This window comes from Diadema antillarum, unplaced genomic scaffold (assembly GCF_040938485.1).
Source record: "Diadema antillarum isolate AM-2024a unplaced genomic scaffold, OU_Dant_1.0 seq00000423_RagTag, whole genome shotgun sequence".
Classification (NCBI taxonomy): domain Eukaryota; kingdom Metazoa; phylum Echinodermata; class Echinoidea; order Diadematoida; family Diadematidae; genus Diadema; species Diadema antillarum.
In genome coordinates this window covers 399541-419133 of record NW_027271406.1, presented here as the reverse complement: position 1 = coordinate 419133, position 19593 = coordinate 399541, and the positions used below count along the sequence as shown (strand labels likewise).

At 36.8% G+C, this 19593-nt stretch overlaps 1 protein-coding gene across 1 annotated transcript in view; it reads left to right on the top strand.

Moving 5' to 3' along the window:
- Window positions 1-19593, top strand: part of LOC139732443 (histidine ammonia-lyase-like) — a 52607-nt gene that overhangs the window by 2294 nt on the left and 30720 nt on the right. The window contains exons 2-5 of the mRNA XM_071643301.1: window positions 9262-9290; window positions 14812-14883; window positions 17383-17457; window positions 18714-18786. Coding sequence (XP_071499402.1) covers window positions 9262-9290; window positions 14812-14883; window positions 17383-17457; window positions 18714-18786 — 249 coding nt within the window. The remainder of the gene's footprint in view (window positions 1-9261; window positions 9291-14811; window positions 14884-17382; window positions 17458-18713; window positions 18787-19593) is intronic.

Below are 19593 nucleotides of genomic sequence, written 5' to 3'. Positions count from 1 at the left end.
ATATTGATTAAATTGGCTCATGAAAAAGCTATCAGGGTGCTCTGTAAACTTATAAATGTCAATTGACATATTGAATAGAATTTCATGCAACATATTTACATTGTATGTCCATCACTTTCTTCCCAGTCAATTCAACTCTGTGGTAGAATCAAGAGCAACTTTATCCAGCACGCACACCATACAAAAAATATGACAGAGTTGTTTTTAGCAAAAATTTCTATCCCCTGACAGTGAAAAAGTGCTTCACAGTGGAATTACTTGAATTTGTCATTTATATCCCAGAATCTAAAGTCTTGCATGATTGACCACTTGCTGTTTAAGTTGTATGCCTCTCCCTGCTCACTTCAGTTTGTGGTTCAGACATTTACATACTGGTACATCTTCACACATCATTGTACATGTGAAGAAATTAATGTTACAGGTGAAAGTTCAAACTCAATTCACATTCAGGAAATGTAAAGGATGCTACTAGCACATGCATAGTGTACCATGCCCCCATCTTCATTATTTTGTTTTCATCAGTTGTGACTCAACATAAAAGGCAGACAGAATATCAATACATACGTGTAGACCTACACCTGTAGGCCTACATGAATTCCCCCTACTTGGGGGGGGGGGGGGGGGGTTGATCAATGATGTACAGTTGTAGGCCTACTGTTTGTCAGGGGGTCATTTAGTCTTGCTTGACCAAGCACAATGTGAAGGAGGACCACTTGAGAGAAAGGATTTATAGAACCAATCATTTTAATCATTCTTTATTCCTGTAAGTGTATGTGGAATATTCCCAGTGAAGAAATACTCTGCTTACGTTTGTAACTGCCTATTAAACACACACACACACACACACACACACACACCTGCACACACACAAGAAAACTTCAATTTTATATGTGTGTAAGATTTTAAAAGATGTTCAACAGGGCTTTACCAAGAAGCAAAGCAACAATAAAAAACCAACAAATTACATGTAGTTTTGTATTTTAAATCTATTGAAATATATATAATGAGGCATCAAAAAATATATATATTTCTTCCATATTTGCCGAAATTGGCATTCAGCCAAGGGCCTAATGCAGTTGTACTTCTAAAAGTGTACTTTAAACAACCAAGTGCCCTTTCATACATCATGAATTGTTTGACAATTTTACATGTGGGACAGTTTCACAGCATATTCGCCTTTAATGCTTGACTTACAAACTGTGCATCTTTACATGGCAAGGGTAGTTATACCTTCCTTTTTTGACATTCTCTGCTGCCCTATAGACCAGCCTCCTCCAATACTGCAGACCACAATAGGAAACTTTTGTGCCTTGTTTTTAGTTTCACTCAGAAGAGTGTAATGTGTCCTGCAAGTAACTGCAGGAAAATAATTGTTATCAACAAGAAAGCTGTGAGTGACTAAGCAAGCTTAAACAAAAACCAGCCTTCAGATGATTTTGTTTGCATGATTATGATTTTAAAAGCTATAGAGTGTGTGCTACGTAGTAGCCCTATAACTTGCTTCTTTTTGTTTTGTATGCAGTTCTTCAATCTGATGTCTCCAACAAACTCCAGTCTGACATGGACATTCTCAGCATGGACACAACACCACTTTGTCCTGAAATGTATCCTTACTGAACGACAACCTTGTACAGTTTTCAAACCTGCTTCTGAGATCATGTGTGTGTGTGTATACATGTTCTCTTAGAGGGCTTTAAAGGCATAATTTACCATTTGCAGATGAAACAAAAACCAAGCTTTAGTGCTTCAAAATAGTTCAAAAATGTGAGTTAGGGATAGAAACAACCAATGTAAAAATTTGAATCAGTATAATTAATGTGTAGCATTGTTAAATAAAATGTGAACAATAGTTATAATAAAGATATTTCTAGACTAAACTGTCTACAGTTATGGTTTATTGAGAAACATAATCTCCTTATATTTTAGGGTTTATTTTAGATTTTTTACATGGTAGGATGTTTTGTGATACAATTGACCTACACATACATGCATCAAATGTGATATCTTAAACTTTTTTTAAATCACTGCTCCCGGAGGTAAACTGTACCTTTAATTTGGGATATTGTTATGTTTCAGTCCAAACAGCTTGGGATATATTGTGCACCAGGCATACATGTGTGCCCATTTGTTTAGAGAACAAAAACAAATGAAAAGGCACCTCTTGGGGTACATAAGGCACTACCTGTTCTGCATCTAGAACCTTCACGTTTATTGTAGGCAGATAGTACTTCACACTATTCAAATGGAGAAATTTACAAATTAGTTTTAGATGCATTATCGATTATTATTATTATTTTTATTATTATTATTATTATTATTATTTATTCAGCATTTGCAAAACAATACAAGTGATAACAGAGAAACAGAATAAACAAACAAAACACAAGAAAACAAAGTGTTGGGCTTTCCCTGTTGAGCTTCCCGAAGGAGCCGGGTTGGAAAAAAGCAATCAAAATCACTATGACCCTTGGGCCTCTCCAACCAACTTTAGGAAGCACATCAGGGAGTTGTTGAACACAAAAGAAAAGAAATAATACAATTTTGAATTTGATTGTTGTGTATGCGCCTATACTCTACACGAAGTTGTTTTTTTAACTTACTACGTATTCAAAACTGAATTTGAATATAATTTTTGATATTTTTTAATTAGTCAGTTTATCGGAGTTAGAGAATTTTTTTTTCAGAAATAGATAATGGTATATAATATGCCCTATTACCAAACTATCATATCCCCTTTTGAAGTGTGTGTGTTGGGAAGGGGGGGGGGGGGAGGCTACCTGAGGTATTAATTGATTCAACATCTATACCATAAAAAACAAATCGTGGACATCCAGTCATATATAACAAGATACAAACTAGAGTGAAATTGTGTGTAAGAAATGCAAAGTGAATCATTGAAAAAAAAATACATGTACATTATCATGAAAAGCAGAGTGATGCCCTATAAACAAGATAAAGGGATATGAAGTTTTAACCATCATCTAATGTAAGTTCTAAGATGATTGTCTTCATATAAATGCTGGAAGGGAGATTGAGGTCCTTCTCAGACTTCAGTGGCGAGCTGATTCCAATTAGAACCAGCATAGTGTGAAAAAAAATTCTCCTGCTTGGATTTTAGATTATGATTGGATTATTAGACCATCTGTTTCAAATACCATACAAGCGTGTATTACCAAGGGCTATGGTGAGTTCTGGTAGCGGGCAGCTGCCATGAAGTTTCTTTAAGTTAAAGTTAACTTCCAAAGGATTGCTATTTTTGCACTTGGCTAAAATGATGCTCCAGATGATGGGGCGTGTGGTAGTAAACATGCAGAATATTGCCTTTCCTTCTGTTTTTAACTGATACATGTACATACATGTAGGCCTACATTTACAGTGATTTTGATTGCTTTTCTTCAACTGTGCAACTTAGGGAAGTGCACCAGGGAAAGCCTGACGTCTTGTACCCTTGTATTTAAGTTGTTTTGTTTGTTTATCTGTTGTCACTTGTATTGTCTGGCAAATGCCAAATAAATAAATAAATGAATAAATAGATAACTGAATAAATAAATAAATAAATAAATAAATAAATAAATAAATACATACATGGGTCATTCCATGAAGTTGGGTACACAAAGTGTGACATGAGGCTCAAAATTTCAAAACTAATGCAGAGCTTAGTTATTGTCATCTCAAGAAACATAGATACATGGAGTATATCAAACAAACTATTAGAAGTTTGAATCTTGCAGCGTAGCCACTACACATCATCACACATTCAAGATAACGCCCACTTGTTTCACATGTAACAGGGACACCAACCTTCCAATTTGATCTGAAGAAAATCTGCTTTTTCTCTTAGTTTGCCACAAGATATTTATAAATCAAGAAATATTTGGAAAGTATGTTGTGACTCTTTCCACACCAGCAACAGCAAAAAATACCAATCGAAAGTTAAAAATTTTAAAAATCCTACAACATTTTCTTATTAGAAAGGTCTGCAGACAGTTTTAGGGGTCAATTTTGAAATTCAATCTTAATGTAAATATATCTTTGAAATGCTGCACAACTAATACTGGAAACAGGGTGAAGTATAAGAGGACATGCTAATGCCTAAATAGGATCAGAAAGTGAAAAGGTTAACAAATACAAAAAGACTCTATTTTCCCAAAACCTTGTTTGAGGTTTCACATGTAACGATTACACAAAGATTCCGGTGTCCTGTTACATGTGAAACACTGAAACATAGTCCTTTTTGTTAATATTCTTTGAAATGAAGCATGAATAATTCAGGAAATATGGTGAGCCATAGGGGGACATGCTAATGTTTATAAGATCAGAAAATAAATATGCAAAATGACATACAAAAATGACTACTTTGCCCAAAACTTCATTTACGGTTTCACATGTAACAATTACACAGATTTTCTGGTGTCCTGTTACATGTGAAACACTAAAATAGTGTCCTATTTGTTAATATTCTTTTAAATGTAGCATGAATAATAAAGGAAATAGAGTGAAGCATAAGAGGACAGGTTGATGTTTAAATAAGATCGGAGAGTAAAGATGCGGACATACAGAAAATGACTATTTGCCCAAACTTCATTTTAAGGTTTCACAGGTAACAATTACACAGAGATTATGGTGTCCTGTTACATGTGAAACAATAAATTTGTCTCTCGATTTATAAGACTTTCAACATTTTTAAATTTCAAGTAATGACTGAGAATAATTATATAAAGATATATATAAGAATTTTATTCTTATAATTATAATGTATTTGTCCCAAAGTTTATTTGGTGGTTTCACATGTAACAAAGACACCAAGATACCGGTGTCCCGTTACATGTGAAACACTAAAATAGTGTCCTATTTGTTAATATTCTTTTAAATGTAGCATGAATAATAAAGGAAATAGAGTGAAGCATAAGAGGACAGGTTAATGTTTAAATAAGATCGGAGAGTAAAGATGCGGACACATATACAAAATGACTATTTGCCCAAACTTCATTTTAAGGTTTCACATGTAACAATTACACAAAGATTCTGGTGTCCTGTTACATGTGAAACAATAAATTTGTCTTTCGATTTATCAGACTTTCAACATTTTTAAATTTCAAGTAATGACTGAGAATAATTATATAAAGATATATATAAGAATTTTATTCTTATAATCATAATGTATTTGTCCCAAAGTTTATTTGGTGGTTTCACATGTAACAAAGACACCAAGATACCGGCGTCCTGTTACACGTGAAACATCAAATTGCTAGTTTTACTCAAATAATGCATGTATCTCATTATTTTTGTTTGATTTTCTTCAAGAACAGCTTTTAATTGAACAAAAATAAGCAATCACATGGATAATTTTAATTAATTACAATCGTTTACCCTTCTTTGAAAGATTATCTTTCCTCCTACACAATGTACAGATTACAGAAAACTTGATGCATGTAGTCTGGGTAGGCTCAAATTTAATGTGCATGCCTATCACAATGACATATTGAACGACAGAATTATAATTTTATTCATTAATTCAAAATGAAATTCCCAATATCTTCAGATTTTGTTACAACTCATATTCACATTTTCTTGCATGTTACCTTACTAATATTTTTGGCACTCCAGTTCTTGTATTGGTTTATCAATGCGTTTTCAAGTTACAGTGACTTTTATATTTACATCCATATTCTTGCATGTACATTATATTGATACTATTTTATTACAATACTTTTAATTTTAGTCACATAGTGCCTGCATTTTGCTTTTGTTCAAGTTTTGAAGTTATTACAGGAATTCTAACTTTGAATTTCTTTGCCATCACCGTTGTGATGAACACTACATTTTTTAATACAGGGGAATCTTGTTATAAAGAACAGTAGAACACTGATCTGACGAACTCCACTACTACAATGTAATCTTTCTTGTCCCACTTCTTTGTATTCTTTTGTGTTACTAGTAGAACATATTTACAATATAACACACTAATTTATATGGTCTTAAGGACCTCACTATAATGAAGTTCCCTATACTCATAATACTTATGTATAATAGCCCTGATACTATCAAGGATTCAATACAGCAATCTAACTTTGATGGTCCCAAGAAATTTAAGAATCTTGTTCTCGGTTCCCCTGTATTGTTAACTTGTGTCATTCTATTTAGTATTAAAGTAATGTCACATAAAAACTTGATTTCTGATTAGCATACAAATATCAATTCTATTAAATGAATTAAAAATTAAGTTCCTAAACCATGAATTATAACAATATCTTGTTGATTTAAGATTTTCCTGTTTCTCATGAGTTGTCAACAGTTTTTTATATGAGCATGTGTGTTTGTTTTTCAATCAATGTTTTGATTCAGAATTCAAACTTCATTTTTCACATGAAAAATTCCAAATAACCCATACTTTCATTTGCATTTTGTTCTAGTTGAGGCCACATGCTACTAGCTCCTCAGCTGATGACTGCAGCGCAGTCCTGCACGTCTACACTAGTGCTGTAGTAAAAAGGTTAACAAAGCAGTAACCAAACCGTCTTTGGTCAAAATGGTTTGGGTTTGGATAACTGTTTTGATTCTCATTATGTTCTGAAAATATTATTACAAATAGAATTACGAGTAAAATTATCACTATAAATATTACCTGCAAAATAATGAAGGAATATGTACAACCTGTATAAAAATTTGTACATTATATGACCGAAACACAACCATATTTTTGAAGTAGGTTAACTGGGTTTTAAAATAACCGAATACTACAGCACTAAGACTCTACACTGAATGATGTGCAGGAGATCCTGGCCAGTAGTGCCTCATAACATAAAAGGATCGAAACAGCTTCGGCATTTGCTAATTTTAATATCTTTCATGGGAAGAATGAAAAAAGGCAAACATACAATGGAATGAGATACGGAAGGTGAATTTTCACCATTAAACATTGTATTTTATTCCTTACATATACTCTTCCAATAAAACATTTTAGAAAATTTGAAGAATGCCAAAGCTGTCCTGAGGCTGTTTTAATTCACATATACATGTTCCTGTTCTAAAATGCAGCATCCTGTCCTACTAATCCTATTCTTCAAGATTGATGAATGTGTCGATTCTAGTTGCCAGTGAACGAAAAGTGTTTTCTTCAAATCCAAGATGTCTTGAGGACACAGGAATTGGTGGAGAGGGGAAGATGGCAAAGATCCCAGTTCTCCGAATCCAGTCTTGCTCCGGTTTGTCTGGCCAAGAGTACTTGTTATCACCCTTATTGAGTAAGAAGTTGATATGTGCATCTTCTCCTTTCAGCTCCAGGACTTCTCCGACCCACCACGTCTTACCATATACAACGGCAACAAAATCCCCAGTTTGAAGGTCCTGAGTTTGGCGATAAGCTGTATATATGAATAAAGATAAAATATCTAAAATTATAAAGTAACAATGCTTTTGCAAAATAGAAGAAAACTGTCACCAATAGACAATTCTCAGATAACCAGTACTGCACGTAACATAATCAGTAAAAGGATCTCCAGTGATCTTTAATATGAAAGAAGACATACATCCTCCTGCATTCAGACATAGTTATTCTGAAAGAGAATTTTGATCCACAGAAAAACTCATTTGAACAGAATTGAACTGGTATGTCTCTCCATAAATCTTGTAACAGCCTCCCTAAATATGCATAAAGTGGAGGTGTGATTAACTTGTTGGGAAAAAAATATCCCTTCACATGTACATAATATATTGCATGTGCAATTGGGTATATTAACTTTAAACATAAATAACACAGACATTTTGGGACTAGAATTGGGTGCAGGTGAGCATGTGTCCCACGTGTGTGTTCATGCTGACTCCATGCTGTAAGTGCACGTGGATACATACGCATTGCAGTGGGTGAGGTCACTGAGGTGTTTAAGTGCACATCAGTATTTTGGTGTGGGTGGACTTAAGCGTTAAAAATGGGGACATTTGCAGGTGTGTGTTCATTTGTGAGGTATGTATAAATGTGTGTGTGTGCGCATGTGTTTGGGTTCATGCTGGTGGGGTTCCAATCCATGTGCGCTATGATTGTTAAAACCTAAATTGCCAAGAACATCAATACATGTGCAGGGACCAATTTCAATGATTAGAACAAGTAAAATCTTAAGTACATTTGTTAACATTATACCACTTGCCATTTTTTTCCTTTGTATATCAGAAAATTTGAAATGATTTCTATGCTTCAGTGCATGATAGTAAATTATTTGAATCTTGAATTGAACTTTGAAAGTTGAGATGTAAAAAATAATTTTTACAAACCTGTAACATGAACCCGAGTGCCAGCAGTAGATGGCGAGTGAGAAGTAGGGAGTTCCATGTGAAGCTGTGTGTCACACGTTGACGAGTGAGAGGTTTGGTCTTCAACATGAAGCTCAGTACCAGTAGACAGCAAGTTAGAAGTTGGGACTTCAACGGGAAGCTGTCTGTCAGACGTAGAAGGCGGGTGGGAAGTTGGAACACCTATGACCACGTTATCTGTGAAAGTTGAAGATTATACATAAAAAAGACCTTAATGGTAGACAATGACTTTTGCATGAAATTTGTCAGAATTAGTGGGAACACTACAGTATTCAAGCAGACAATATTGTGAAACCTCTGTGCAACTTTATTTATGGAGTTAAGTTGAAAACTATGATTCAAATTATTTTGGTATATTTATTATAAGGCCTTACATTTATTCTAGACTTAGTCTACCTTTTACAGACCTGTTTGATCGATTGATCATGTTCATGGTATATTTTATCACTAAAAATACAGCAAAAAGAAATAAGTGAATTCTTTACTATGACATTCGTATACCTACTGACATTATTATTTGGATTTTAAGTATTATATTACAGTCCCCGAACGATAAATGCACTGTTGTTGCTTGAATGCCGACTACACTACAACTGTTATCTTTTGAATTCTACACAACTTTTGATTTCGAAATTTCACAGATATTGCCCAAATACTAATATCTTTGGTTTCAAACAATGATTGGGGCATTTTGTGGGCTCTGCAAAAGGCATTGGCTACCTTAAATGTTTCATCCGAGGGACAAATAAACTGTTTTTCATATCGCCAAAATTAACTCCCTAATATAAAAAAGGGTTGAAGAAAACATAAACAGCGATATTACTGATTTGTACAAACCGGTAACATGCAGTTGTTTCACAGGTGAAGAGGAAGGGGAGGATTCGCTTTCCCAGTAATCATCTGCATCAGTCATGGAAGACGGGCCGTCAGCATCCAAGTCATCATCTGCAACAGTCATGGAAGACGGGTCTTCAGTATCACCTGTATCTGTAAAGAACACCTCACACTTACACAATTTTGCTGTTGTACCACTCTGTAACGAACAAAAACATTGGTCTATCCAAAGAAAAATATGTACAGATAGTGCGCACATATTTAACTCTGTAGTATAGAACAACATTTGGTCATCGTGGCAGCGTATGGCAAGACAATGGTGTAATGTGCAGCAGCAATTCATGAGTTATAAGTTTAAGAACATCTTTCAAAAACCCTGGACTTACAGAAATATATGTTAAAGGCATTGGTTAACAATGAATCCAGTTGAAAAAAATCTGAGCTACATGGTCCCACGTGCTACTAGTAAATCTGATATAGTGTAGAAATGAAGCCCTGCAAAAATTGCTGTGAAAATGATAATTTAAATACTACTGCAAAAATGTAAATTTGCAATGACTGTTTTACGATGCTCAAATTTCCCCATTGGCTATAGTGTTGAATAAACTGTTACTGAAATGGTTCATTCTTTATTCATAGAAATCTGGATAGTGAAGGCAGGATTTTCAAAACTTTTATATTCTTGGCCGTTTATTCATCCACTTGAACATTGTAACACTGCTTAGACATCGCAGTTGTACAATTTTTTAAATCGACCCACAATATTAACCACTGACTTTAAAACAACCAATGAATAAGATGGGTCTGTTTGAAAACTTTCTGCTTGGATCACAAATAACTAGCATTAGTCAATAATACTAAATGAATATATATATTGGCAACCTTCTAGGTAAATATTAAGGTTAATTTAGTTCTTACCATGAGATGTCTCAATCGTAGCAGCAAACAGCTTTTCACTTTTCCAGTCATCTACAGTCCCTCTGCTGTCACACTGCTGATTCCCGAGAACACAGCCTTTACAGAAACAAGACAGGTTCCTTGTCCACAGCCGTCCACTGCTTTCACCCTTTACACAGTGCAGTTGCCTGGTGCCCTTGATGGTCTGGACGTCCTTGTGATCTCTGTTGTGATTCATTTCCTCTACGAAGAACACTTTCCGTTGAAAGTGGAGACATTCGGCTTGGCTTGGTTGTATTGTCAATTCATCTTGGCAGAACTCATATACATCTTTTGCATTGTTCATTACTTTACGCCCAGAACTAATAGCTAATGAAGCTTGTCGTTTCACAACAGCCGTTTCCCCATCGCTCGGACCTTTCCCATGTCTGGCACCAAAATAGTGATGCTCTACTGGAACTTGGTAATGTTGCTGTGCAAGAGCAATGTCCTTGAATGGTCCTCTACTTTTGTATTGGGCTGCACATTGATCTGTAAATCTGATGATCTTGTCAATTTCCATGTTTTGCCGGAGATGCTGTACTGCCTGTGACATGAACTGGTGCACTGCATGATATGTATGTCGATTATCGCCTGTTATGAAGACGAGTGACTCCTGCATTGTCTCATCACATGTTGGACATCTGTGATAGCAAACAATAGGGTGGATTGTGACGTTTGTGTGATACCAATGTGCGCTTTGTATTTCGTCTTGGTACTTGCATACAAAGTTCTCTGCAAAGTCCAAGACCATGACGACCCAGTTGTTTGGCATGTCCTTGGTAAGTGTAGCAAACTGCTGAGATTGCCAAGACGCACTATGCAGATGCTTACTGATAGTGACCGTCTCCCCTTCAAGTTCCTCCAGACATTGAGATACTGTCCCGTCGTTGGTGACAATCTGTTGCTTGGTGATCGTCTTCCCATTCTCGTCCACTCTGACCCGAATCCATTTCTTCCATGTCATATGCTTAGGGCCGTGTTTTTCCACCAGCGGTCTCAGGTAAGATCTCAACAATTTGGGACCACATTCTTTGCATTTCCTCTCGGAGCAATGTCGCATGTACGTCTTCGCTCCTTCAGACTTGGGACACATTGTGACGCGATTCACTGAGTGAACGCCATCAAAGAAGGACTTCATTCCGTAACTGTGTGCTAAATTATTAATTGCTGTTGCCTTCAACTCAATATTTGTGCAGTATTCGCACAAACATGCCCTGAATTTGATTGATCCTTGGAGCTTTACATGATGTGGCCGGAGGCTGTAGAATGTTTTTGCACCTACTTTCATGTCTGGATTCTGTGATTTGAACTTCAAGAACAAAGCCGCCACTGACTGTTGAAGATATCGAATATTTTTCATGGTCTTCATGGATACCATTTTCTTATCAGGCAGGTCGATGGCTGATTCTTCGTAGAACGAGATGACTGCGCTTGCTACCTCCGGGGACAGCTTTCTCTTGTCGTGCATTTGCTTCTTCTTGCTTGCCGAGGAGATGATCTTGCGGCCCATCTGCAAGAGAGCCGATCCTTTTTTCTGAAGTCGGTACTTGCTCAAGATCTTTAGTGATGCAGCAATATTCCTTCTTTTTTCTAGGTCTTTCTTCTTCTTGCTCCTCTTTAGTCTGCCCATTTCCTCACTAATGCTTGATGTCAGGAGATTTTGGACTTCATGATGGGCATCCTCAAGGCCAGTGTGCATTCCTCTCTTCTTCAGTGCTGCACGCTTTTTTGGAGAGGACTTCTGAAATAGATCTATCATCGTAGAAACACACTTTTCTCGGTCTTGTGGCATAACTGCCCTTACTCTCTCCAAACTTTTTCTTCTAGCCGAAGAACTTCTCACGTCACATCCTGCAGATGAGAGTTTCTTGCGAGTGACTTCCAACTCCGCATGTTTCTGATCGAATGCCTCTGCAATTTCTTTCAAACGTTCCTCTTCTTTCTTTAGCTCTGCTTCTCGAGCCTTGAGCTTCTGCGATTCAATCCACATAAGCTTTTCTTTTTCTTTTTTCTGCTTGTACTTCTCTCGTCGCATTGCGTTGTATTGCTCATGTTCTTCTTTTGACATTGCTGCTCGTCTCTCTCGCTTCTTTCTTGCCTGTGCTTGTAATTTTTCTTTTTTGCCTTTTGTCTTGAGCTCTGGTGCTAGGTGTTTGTTTCATTTTGTTTGATTGAAGCCGTAGTTGCTCCTCCTTTTTCTTTGCTCTCATTTTCCTCATTCGCAGAGCTGCAGTCGCATTACACCGCTTCTTTTGTTCTAGGAACTTTTCAGACTTTTCCTTCTCTTCAGTGGAGATATTTCTCTTCTTTAAGGTGGACTCCGCTAGGGACATTTCGATCCTCTGTAACTTGTTATATTCCGCAGCTTTTTTCAACAATTTTGTGTATTCTTGTGGGTTGTTGGCCTTCAACTTATGTCGCCACTTTGTTGTTCGGGAAGCAGCTTCATTACTGTTTACTAACTTTACTGTTGACTGTTTTTTTGAGGGCTTCCGGGCCTCCGAATCAATACTACATCGCAACCGAAGATGGAAAGGCTTTTTCTTAGCCATGTCTATCGGTGTTTAACCAGCCTGAACTTGAAGTAATCATAAGTTGGAAGGAGGGGGGGGGGGCTGTAGGGGGGAAAAGACAACATTAAAATTAAAATAACATTAAAACTGAAATGTAGTTCAAATATGATTTGCAGATTACAATATATATTCTGGCAACCTTCTAGGTAAATATGAACACTACATTTTTTAATACAGGGGAATCTTGTTATAAAGAACAGTAGAACACTGATCTTTATATCGAGTTTCCACTGTACCTCAAATTTATATTGGGTTGTATATTAATGGCATTATTTGAATTGTATTTTGAAGGGTGCCCTCTGCGATTAAATGGTCATTTTTAAACTTAGAAACACTAGCGAAGTAAACTTCATGTGCAAATTTTGCCGTTTGTAAGATAGACAGAGACTAGTGTCATATTAGTAGTAACTTGTATGGTTGAGGGCCCCTAGTTTCGGTAAACTAGCGATTGTCAGCCTCCTTAGTGAAATATTTTATTTTCTAAATGACCTAAAATTTAGCTCAGAATGTGCTATAAATCCTGCATATTGACATCGTGTTGTCACACTCTCGATGAGGTCATCCCATACGGAAATATCGTCGAGAATAGCGTGCGACGTTCTTCTGCATGCGCCTGTCCTTGTGGAACCTTGTTCTCAGCAAACTATCTCACCAATAAATTACGTTTGGTTTATGTGGTGATAACTCAATAAGGAAGTCTTATACTACAGCAAGAGGTCATACCAAGCCCCAAGGAGGTACTAGGCAAGCGTAGTACCTCCTTGGTCATACTAGTCTAGACTCGATACTACTAAAGGGCGCTGATGTCGTCGTTTACCACCAGACTTCCATGTGTAATCAACTACATGTATTTACTTACATAAAAAGACACGAGTGGGACTAAAGATGCAATATCATTACGAATTACTTTACTCGCGCCGATTGTGGTTTTTTTTTTAATGAAATATTCTTCGAGGCTCTGCCCACACAATTTCGTTAACTGTGGGTATAATCTACGAAATATCGATCATAAAGTGTAATATAAGTACGATACGATCATGTCAGAACATGAGAAAGATAGCTAGCCTACCTTGTCAAAAGCGACACGTCGTTTCCATCGTAACAGCTGCCCACGAAACACAAAAGCGGCTTGAGCTGTTCTAACCGGTCGTCTGCAAGCCGATCGCACTCGTCACATTCAAGTCGCATCATCCGGAAACCCGGGCAATGTGTCGTCAACTCGTGAGCGTACGTCATTTGCCGAATGGATCGTGGAGAATTGTTCCCATCGTAACTTTTTCCACGGACACGAAGAAAATATACAAGCACCTTATTCCTCCGTATTTTCCAAAAGCAGTCAAACGCGATTGTTTCTTTTCACAGTTTTAAAGATCCATTGACAACAAACATATATAAGACATTTCTTGCCATGTTTCTCTCGTATTTCTGCAGTTTTCCACTCGCAAATATTTAATCCTCATTACCATTTCGCGGACACGAAATGTTACGATAGTAACATGATCTCATAAGAGGTAATTTTCCAAGAAAAACCTCTTCATGGGGGAATTGTCTATTAGTGCCGACTATGAGAGTTAATAATGTGAATAAATACACAACTCATTTTTCTTTACTGTAAATTGTATTTATTTAATATTCAAACAACACAAACAATGTTTTGATGTCACAAAAGAAACACAAAAATTACAAAAAAATAACATTTTTAATCATCAAAAAACGGGATTTTCATAAAGTCTCAACTATGCCCTTTTGATAATATATTCTATCACTCCTCATTAATCAGACAATGTGGATATTAGATTAAAATAACTTTTGTTGGGACCTCTGAAAACAGATACATAACATGATGAACAGTACTGCCCATTGTGTACCCAACTTCATGGAATGACCCACATACGTACATACATAGATTATAATAATAATGATAATAATAATAATAATAATAATTTAAAAATAATGATGACAATGATAATGGTAATAATAATAATTAAAAAAATAATAATAATGTAATTTCTGAAGGCCAAGGTGAAATGATTAAAACCATCTGAATGATCTTATATCAGGATTGCATGAAGACATTAACTATTTACAAGCTTGGGTAAATGACGGAAGATGATTTCAAATAATGACATAATTGGTATTTTATGATTGCTCAGTACAGAGCTACATACCATTTAGCCCTGAGTTCACAGTAAATTTTTTTGGAAAGTATAAAAACTTAATATTACACATTGTAAGTGACCTGTCACACCCACACTATGAAACAAAAATCTTACTCATGAACTATGAAAGTAATTGCAAACAAGAATTTGCTGTGTTTTTCATTATGATGTGTATAATTTCTACACTTTTGTGTGGTGGTGTGAAAATGTGAAGACTGTGGACTCTTTCATAAAGGGCCTTAACTATGCATCATGTATCATCACCAGATCATACGGTAATGGATTACATCAGAAACAGGTGAGGGTAGTGACAGATTCCAGCCAACAAACGTCATGGTATACTAGCTGGTACAGCATGAGGCCATACTCTTCATGCACACTATGACACTTTCATGTACAGGCTTCTATTATACATTTCACCAACGAAACCAACTCAACTTGGTTTAGATCCAGAAATGACATTGAAGTGTGCTTACATAGTTCAGTGTTCTTTGTCACATTTTATTTTGTAGTCCTCTGTTGTTGTTTTTGTCCATTCATTTTTGCTGGCAATCTGCCTACAACAGCTTGTCATGTTGTTGTTTTGCTCATGCAACTTCAGCACTGTGAAATTTTCAAGGTCAAAGTGACATTGTTCCTTTAGCAGAATTAACCTGTGACTCATCAATATCAGAACAGATGTGACATGTTGTTTTTCTTTTAAAATCAAATTGAATTTCATGAAATAATTTCATGAAATTAATACAGTTGGGAATTACAGTAGTTACTATAAAGTTTGTGCATGCATGAAGCTTTTGCAAATTTTGCGAGGAGCCAACATTTTTGAAAGGAAAGTGCTTGTGAAAGATGTCAATAAAAATTATCAATGGAAGAGAACCACAGCTCCTGATGACTTTGTTATATGGACAGGAGTGCACCATTCATGAAATTCATGGTAGCTCAAAAGTACCGTATTTCTCCAAAAAAAATTACAATGGGACCATCCGCAATGACATCTTTAAAAATAGTAATCAATCTAAATACAAATTCAGGGTATGAAACTATAACTCATTGCCCACATCTTACAGAAAACCCCATTCGATTTGCTTCAGTGGTCAAATAGAAATGAGGAATTTTGTAGAGCATGTCAGGAATCTCTTCCCTCCAAGTTCAGTCTATTGTATTCACACACAAGATCATTGAAGTGCTGAACTTGGAAGAATCAGACTCGATCATGACATGCTTTACAACAATCCACATTTTTCTGTGACCACTTAACCAAATCGAATGGGGTTTTCAGCAAAATAGAGCTAAAATGTTATATTTTAAGACCCTGAAGTAGCATCTAGACAATTTAATCATATTGGGTGTTATCAATGTGAAAAAATGTTTTTTTTTTTTAGTTTTTTTTTTTTTTTTTGGGGGGGGGACATACTGTATTACAGTTATATGTAATTCAAAAGGGAAAAATATAGATAATGTTGTCAAGAATCTTTTGGCAGTGTAGGTAATGTGAACCATTTGTTTTCTATGCCTCTGTCTTGAAGAATGCTGGAGTCATTAATTCTGGTTGGCTGTCCCTCTGTCCATTCACCCCACCCTGATTTTTTTTTTTTAATGCCTCCACTGTGTTATGATTTAAGGAAAATCCATCAGTAGATTTTCTAGATGCCTTGAACAGGTGTGCTACATGAGATGTTGATGTACTAATTATAGACTTTGAGAAAACTCCCTCAGGGTCAAAGTTCAGAGGTTAATGAACTGAGGCTGAAAATATGGGCCTAATGTTTTGGGAATGTCTGGTAGGAATAGAAATGCCAAATACAGAGTGCTGGAAAAAAGATAACTAGAAGCATTCCATATATACTTTCAATTTAATATCATAGTGTGGAGTGTGTTTTACTTTTAGTCAATTCTTCCCAACCCTGAGTTTTATATAAATACACCATAATGTTTGTGCCAGTGATCATGCAGAGGAAACTTGATATTGAACAGTGATGAATTTGTGCATGCCATTCAATGAGAGAGCATTCATATCAGATCTAGATATCTGATGGAAGTGAAGTTCCATTGTGTAGCAGAGTGCAGTGCTACATAAATTCATAAACTAGATCTGTCATAGAGGTTGATAACCAAGAAAAGAGGATATTTTGACTTTAAAAACAGCATAGAGGGACATCAGATAAGAGAATCTTTTGAGTTTCTCAGAAAAATGTAGAAGAGTTGGGATCATTAGAACATCACTTGTGTAAGTTTGCATTCATACGACACTCAGAACAATGACCTACATAATACTGTATATGACATCATATTCCAGTGGCTGATGAGTCGGGACCAGATGATGGGCTTAAAAATGTTTTTGGAACCAACCTCTACATTACCATTGTGTGTGAAAGCATTGCTTTGATGCTCCACCATCATTCATTCAGGACCGACTCTTACAGCAGTACAATCCTGATGAATGGCTCACTCTAACATTTGTTTATCATGCAGTCAAGAGCCATTGGTCTCTACATTTGAGATCTTGTGCCTGCATTTTGGTGTGATACAAATCCTAGAGTTGTATACAATTTTTTAAAATGCTACTGCAGATCATTTACCTGGATGGATGCAGTCTCTCTCCCGAGGAACTTGTTCAGCTTGGCCGTGGAGAGCGCAAAATTGAGGTTAGTAAGCAAATAATCAACGTTGGTGAAGGTGATGGGACAAACTATCACTTCCGAGGCGATCTGGATGTAGCTATCTTTCCGAAGCGCAGCTGAGGAAAGATAGCGTACACATTCAGATCGCCGAGGAAGTGATAGTTTGTCTCATTGCCTGAAACTAAAAGTTGATTATTTGCTTTATATTCCACATCTAGGGTCCTAGAAATTCCCATTTTATTCCACATCTGAAACCGTTTTAGCTGTCTTTAGTTATCCTTAGGGCTTAGACTACCTGTGCGCGTAGATGACAAAACAATGAATTTCCTGCGCGCACCGCGCGGCACTGAAGTGAAAGTGCGTTGCACTGTGTACTATCAAGTGACCTAGGTCATATGATAGTCCACAGTGCAACGCACTTTTATTTCGCGCATACTCATCTTGCATTAGGACTGTGTGGACTGTGTGGAGATCAGCGAAACAAAAGGGACTATCAACATAGAGTGTAACAAACTTTTCTTCTCAGGTGATATGATGGGCAAAACTACGCTTCATCACGTGATCAGCTCTGGACCAATCCTATTGCAACATTCTTAGTATGTGGAATATAATCTTACCTATTCTTTTCTCAGACGCCAATACAGTGCTCACTGCTTAATCGGGAGGGGTAGGAGGACAAGCTTTTCTCCTGTTTAAGTGGTGCTCTTGCTTAAGCGGTGGTTGATATAATGTTACGCAGTCAAACACACTGCATGCTTGCTATGCATGAACAGGCGTAGAGTATGAGCTGCACGTAGGGAAGGTGACTCCCTGTAGCCCACTGAGCGGTTTGCATGGCCAGCGGAACGGGGGGGGGGGGGGGGGGGGGGGGGGGGGGCTCCCCCCACCCCACTTTTTGTGCACCATACAAAGGAATACATAAGTTGTCATCACTTTGGGCCCTCCACATTTTTTTAACTGGAAGTATGTAAGTGGCACAAAAAATTCCGCTGAAGGCCCCCCCCCCTTTTTTTTTGGCTTGTCAGCCAAAGAAACCCGGAAGAGATGAGCTGAGGACCTTTTTTTTCTGATTGACTAGTCAGATGAATACCCTGAGTTGTATACAACTGTAGGCAGATAAGCTGATGGATGTAAAACAGCATAAAGTCTCAAAATTGTCAGATAAACTTTTCCTCTGTGAGGAGTGAAGAGTGCATACATGTATCATATGAGGGAGTAGATGTTGTGTGAAGCATGATAATAAAGGTTATCTTTCTCCTTTTTAAAAAATTGTTGTTCAGCTTACGTCAGCTGCGTGGGAGAAGGTTAGCAAAGCGCGTGACCTCGTCAGTCAAATCCTGAAAGAGAATAAAGGTAAATCCAATCTTCATACTCATTTACCTGATAGATTGGTATGTACAGTCAACCTTGCGTAAAGTCAAATCTATTTGGACTTAAGAAATAGTTTCGTCTAAGAGAAAATTCAACTTACGAGGGATTAAAATCGATAGAATATAAAGAGAAGAGAACTTAAAAAGACCTTCAAGTTATGTGAGTTCGACTTAAGCAAGGCTGACTGTACTTCCAAATCAGATATGCATTTGCAACCACAAATTGTGGATATAACTGCAGTCCAACTTCAGTTATTTTCTGGATGTGGGCTGGCATACGATTGTCTTCATCTTCCACATGCAGTTTCTTTTCAGCGAGAAATTTAACCAAAACCAATTACAAAACAGCAATTCTATTGCAGATACTAGGCAGTGAAAAGGGGGGGGGGGTATAAATACAGATCATCATGATATCTATTCTAACCAAATTGTTGTAGAAAGAAGAGTAGGGCCTATGCGGCTTGTCCGATGGTTTGAGAAAGTGGATTGGAGAGAGAAGGGGGTACACGTGCACCTCAAAGATTTGATTATTCCTTGGCAGCAAACTCAAAAGAGATCCATCCACATGAAAAGGGGTATTTTTTACCAATTATTGATTTCATATTAACAAGTAATAGGAAAATTCAAATATCATGTAAATCATTGTAGTAATAGTAAATCGTTGTTGACTTGTGTATACCCCAATCTACTTGAAAGTATCATGCTTGGATTTATACCTCGCTTTGTTATCTAGTAACACCACTAGTCCCAACATGACTGGATAACTGGAGATGGACAGTTTATACCTGCT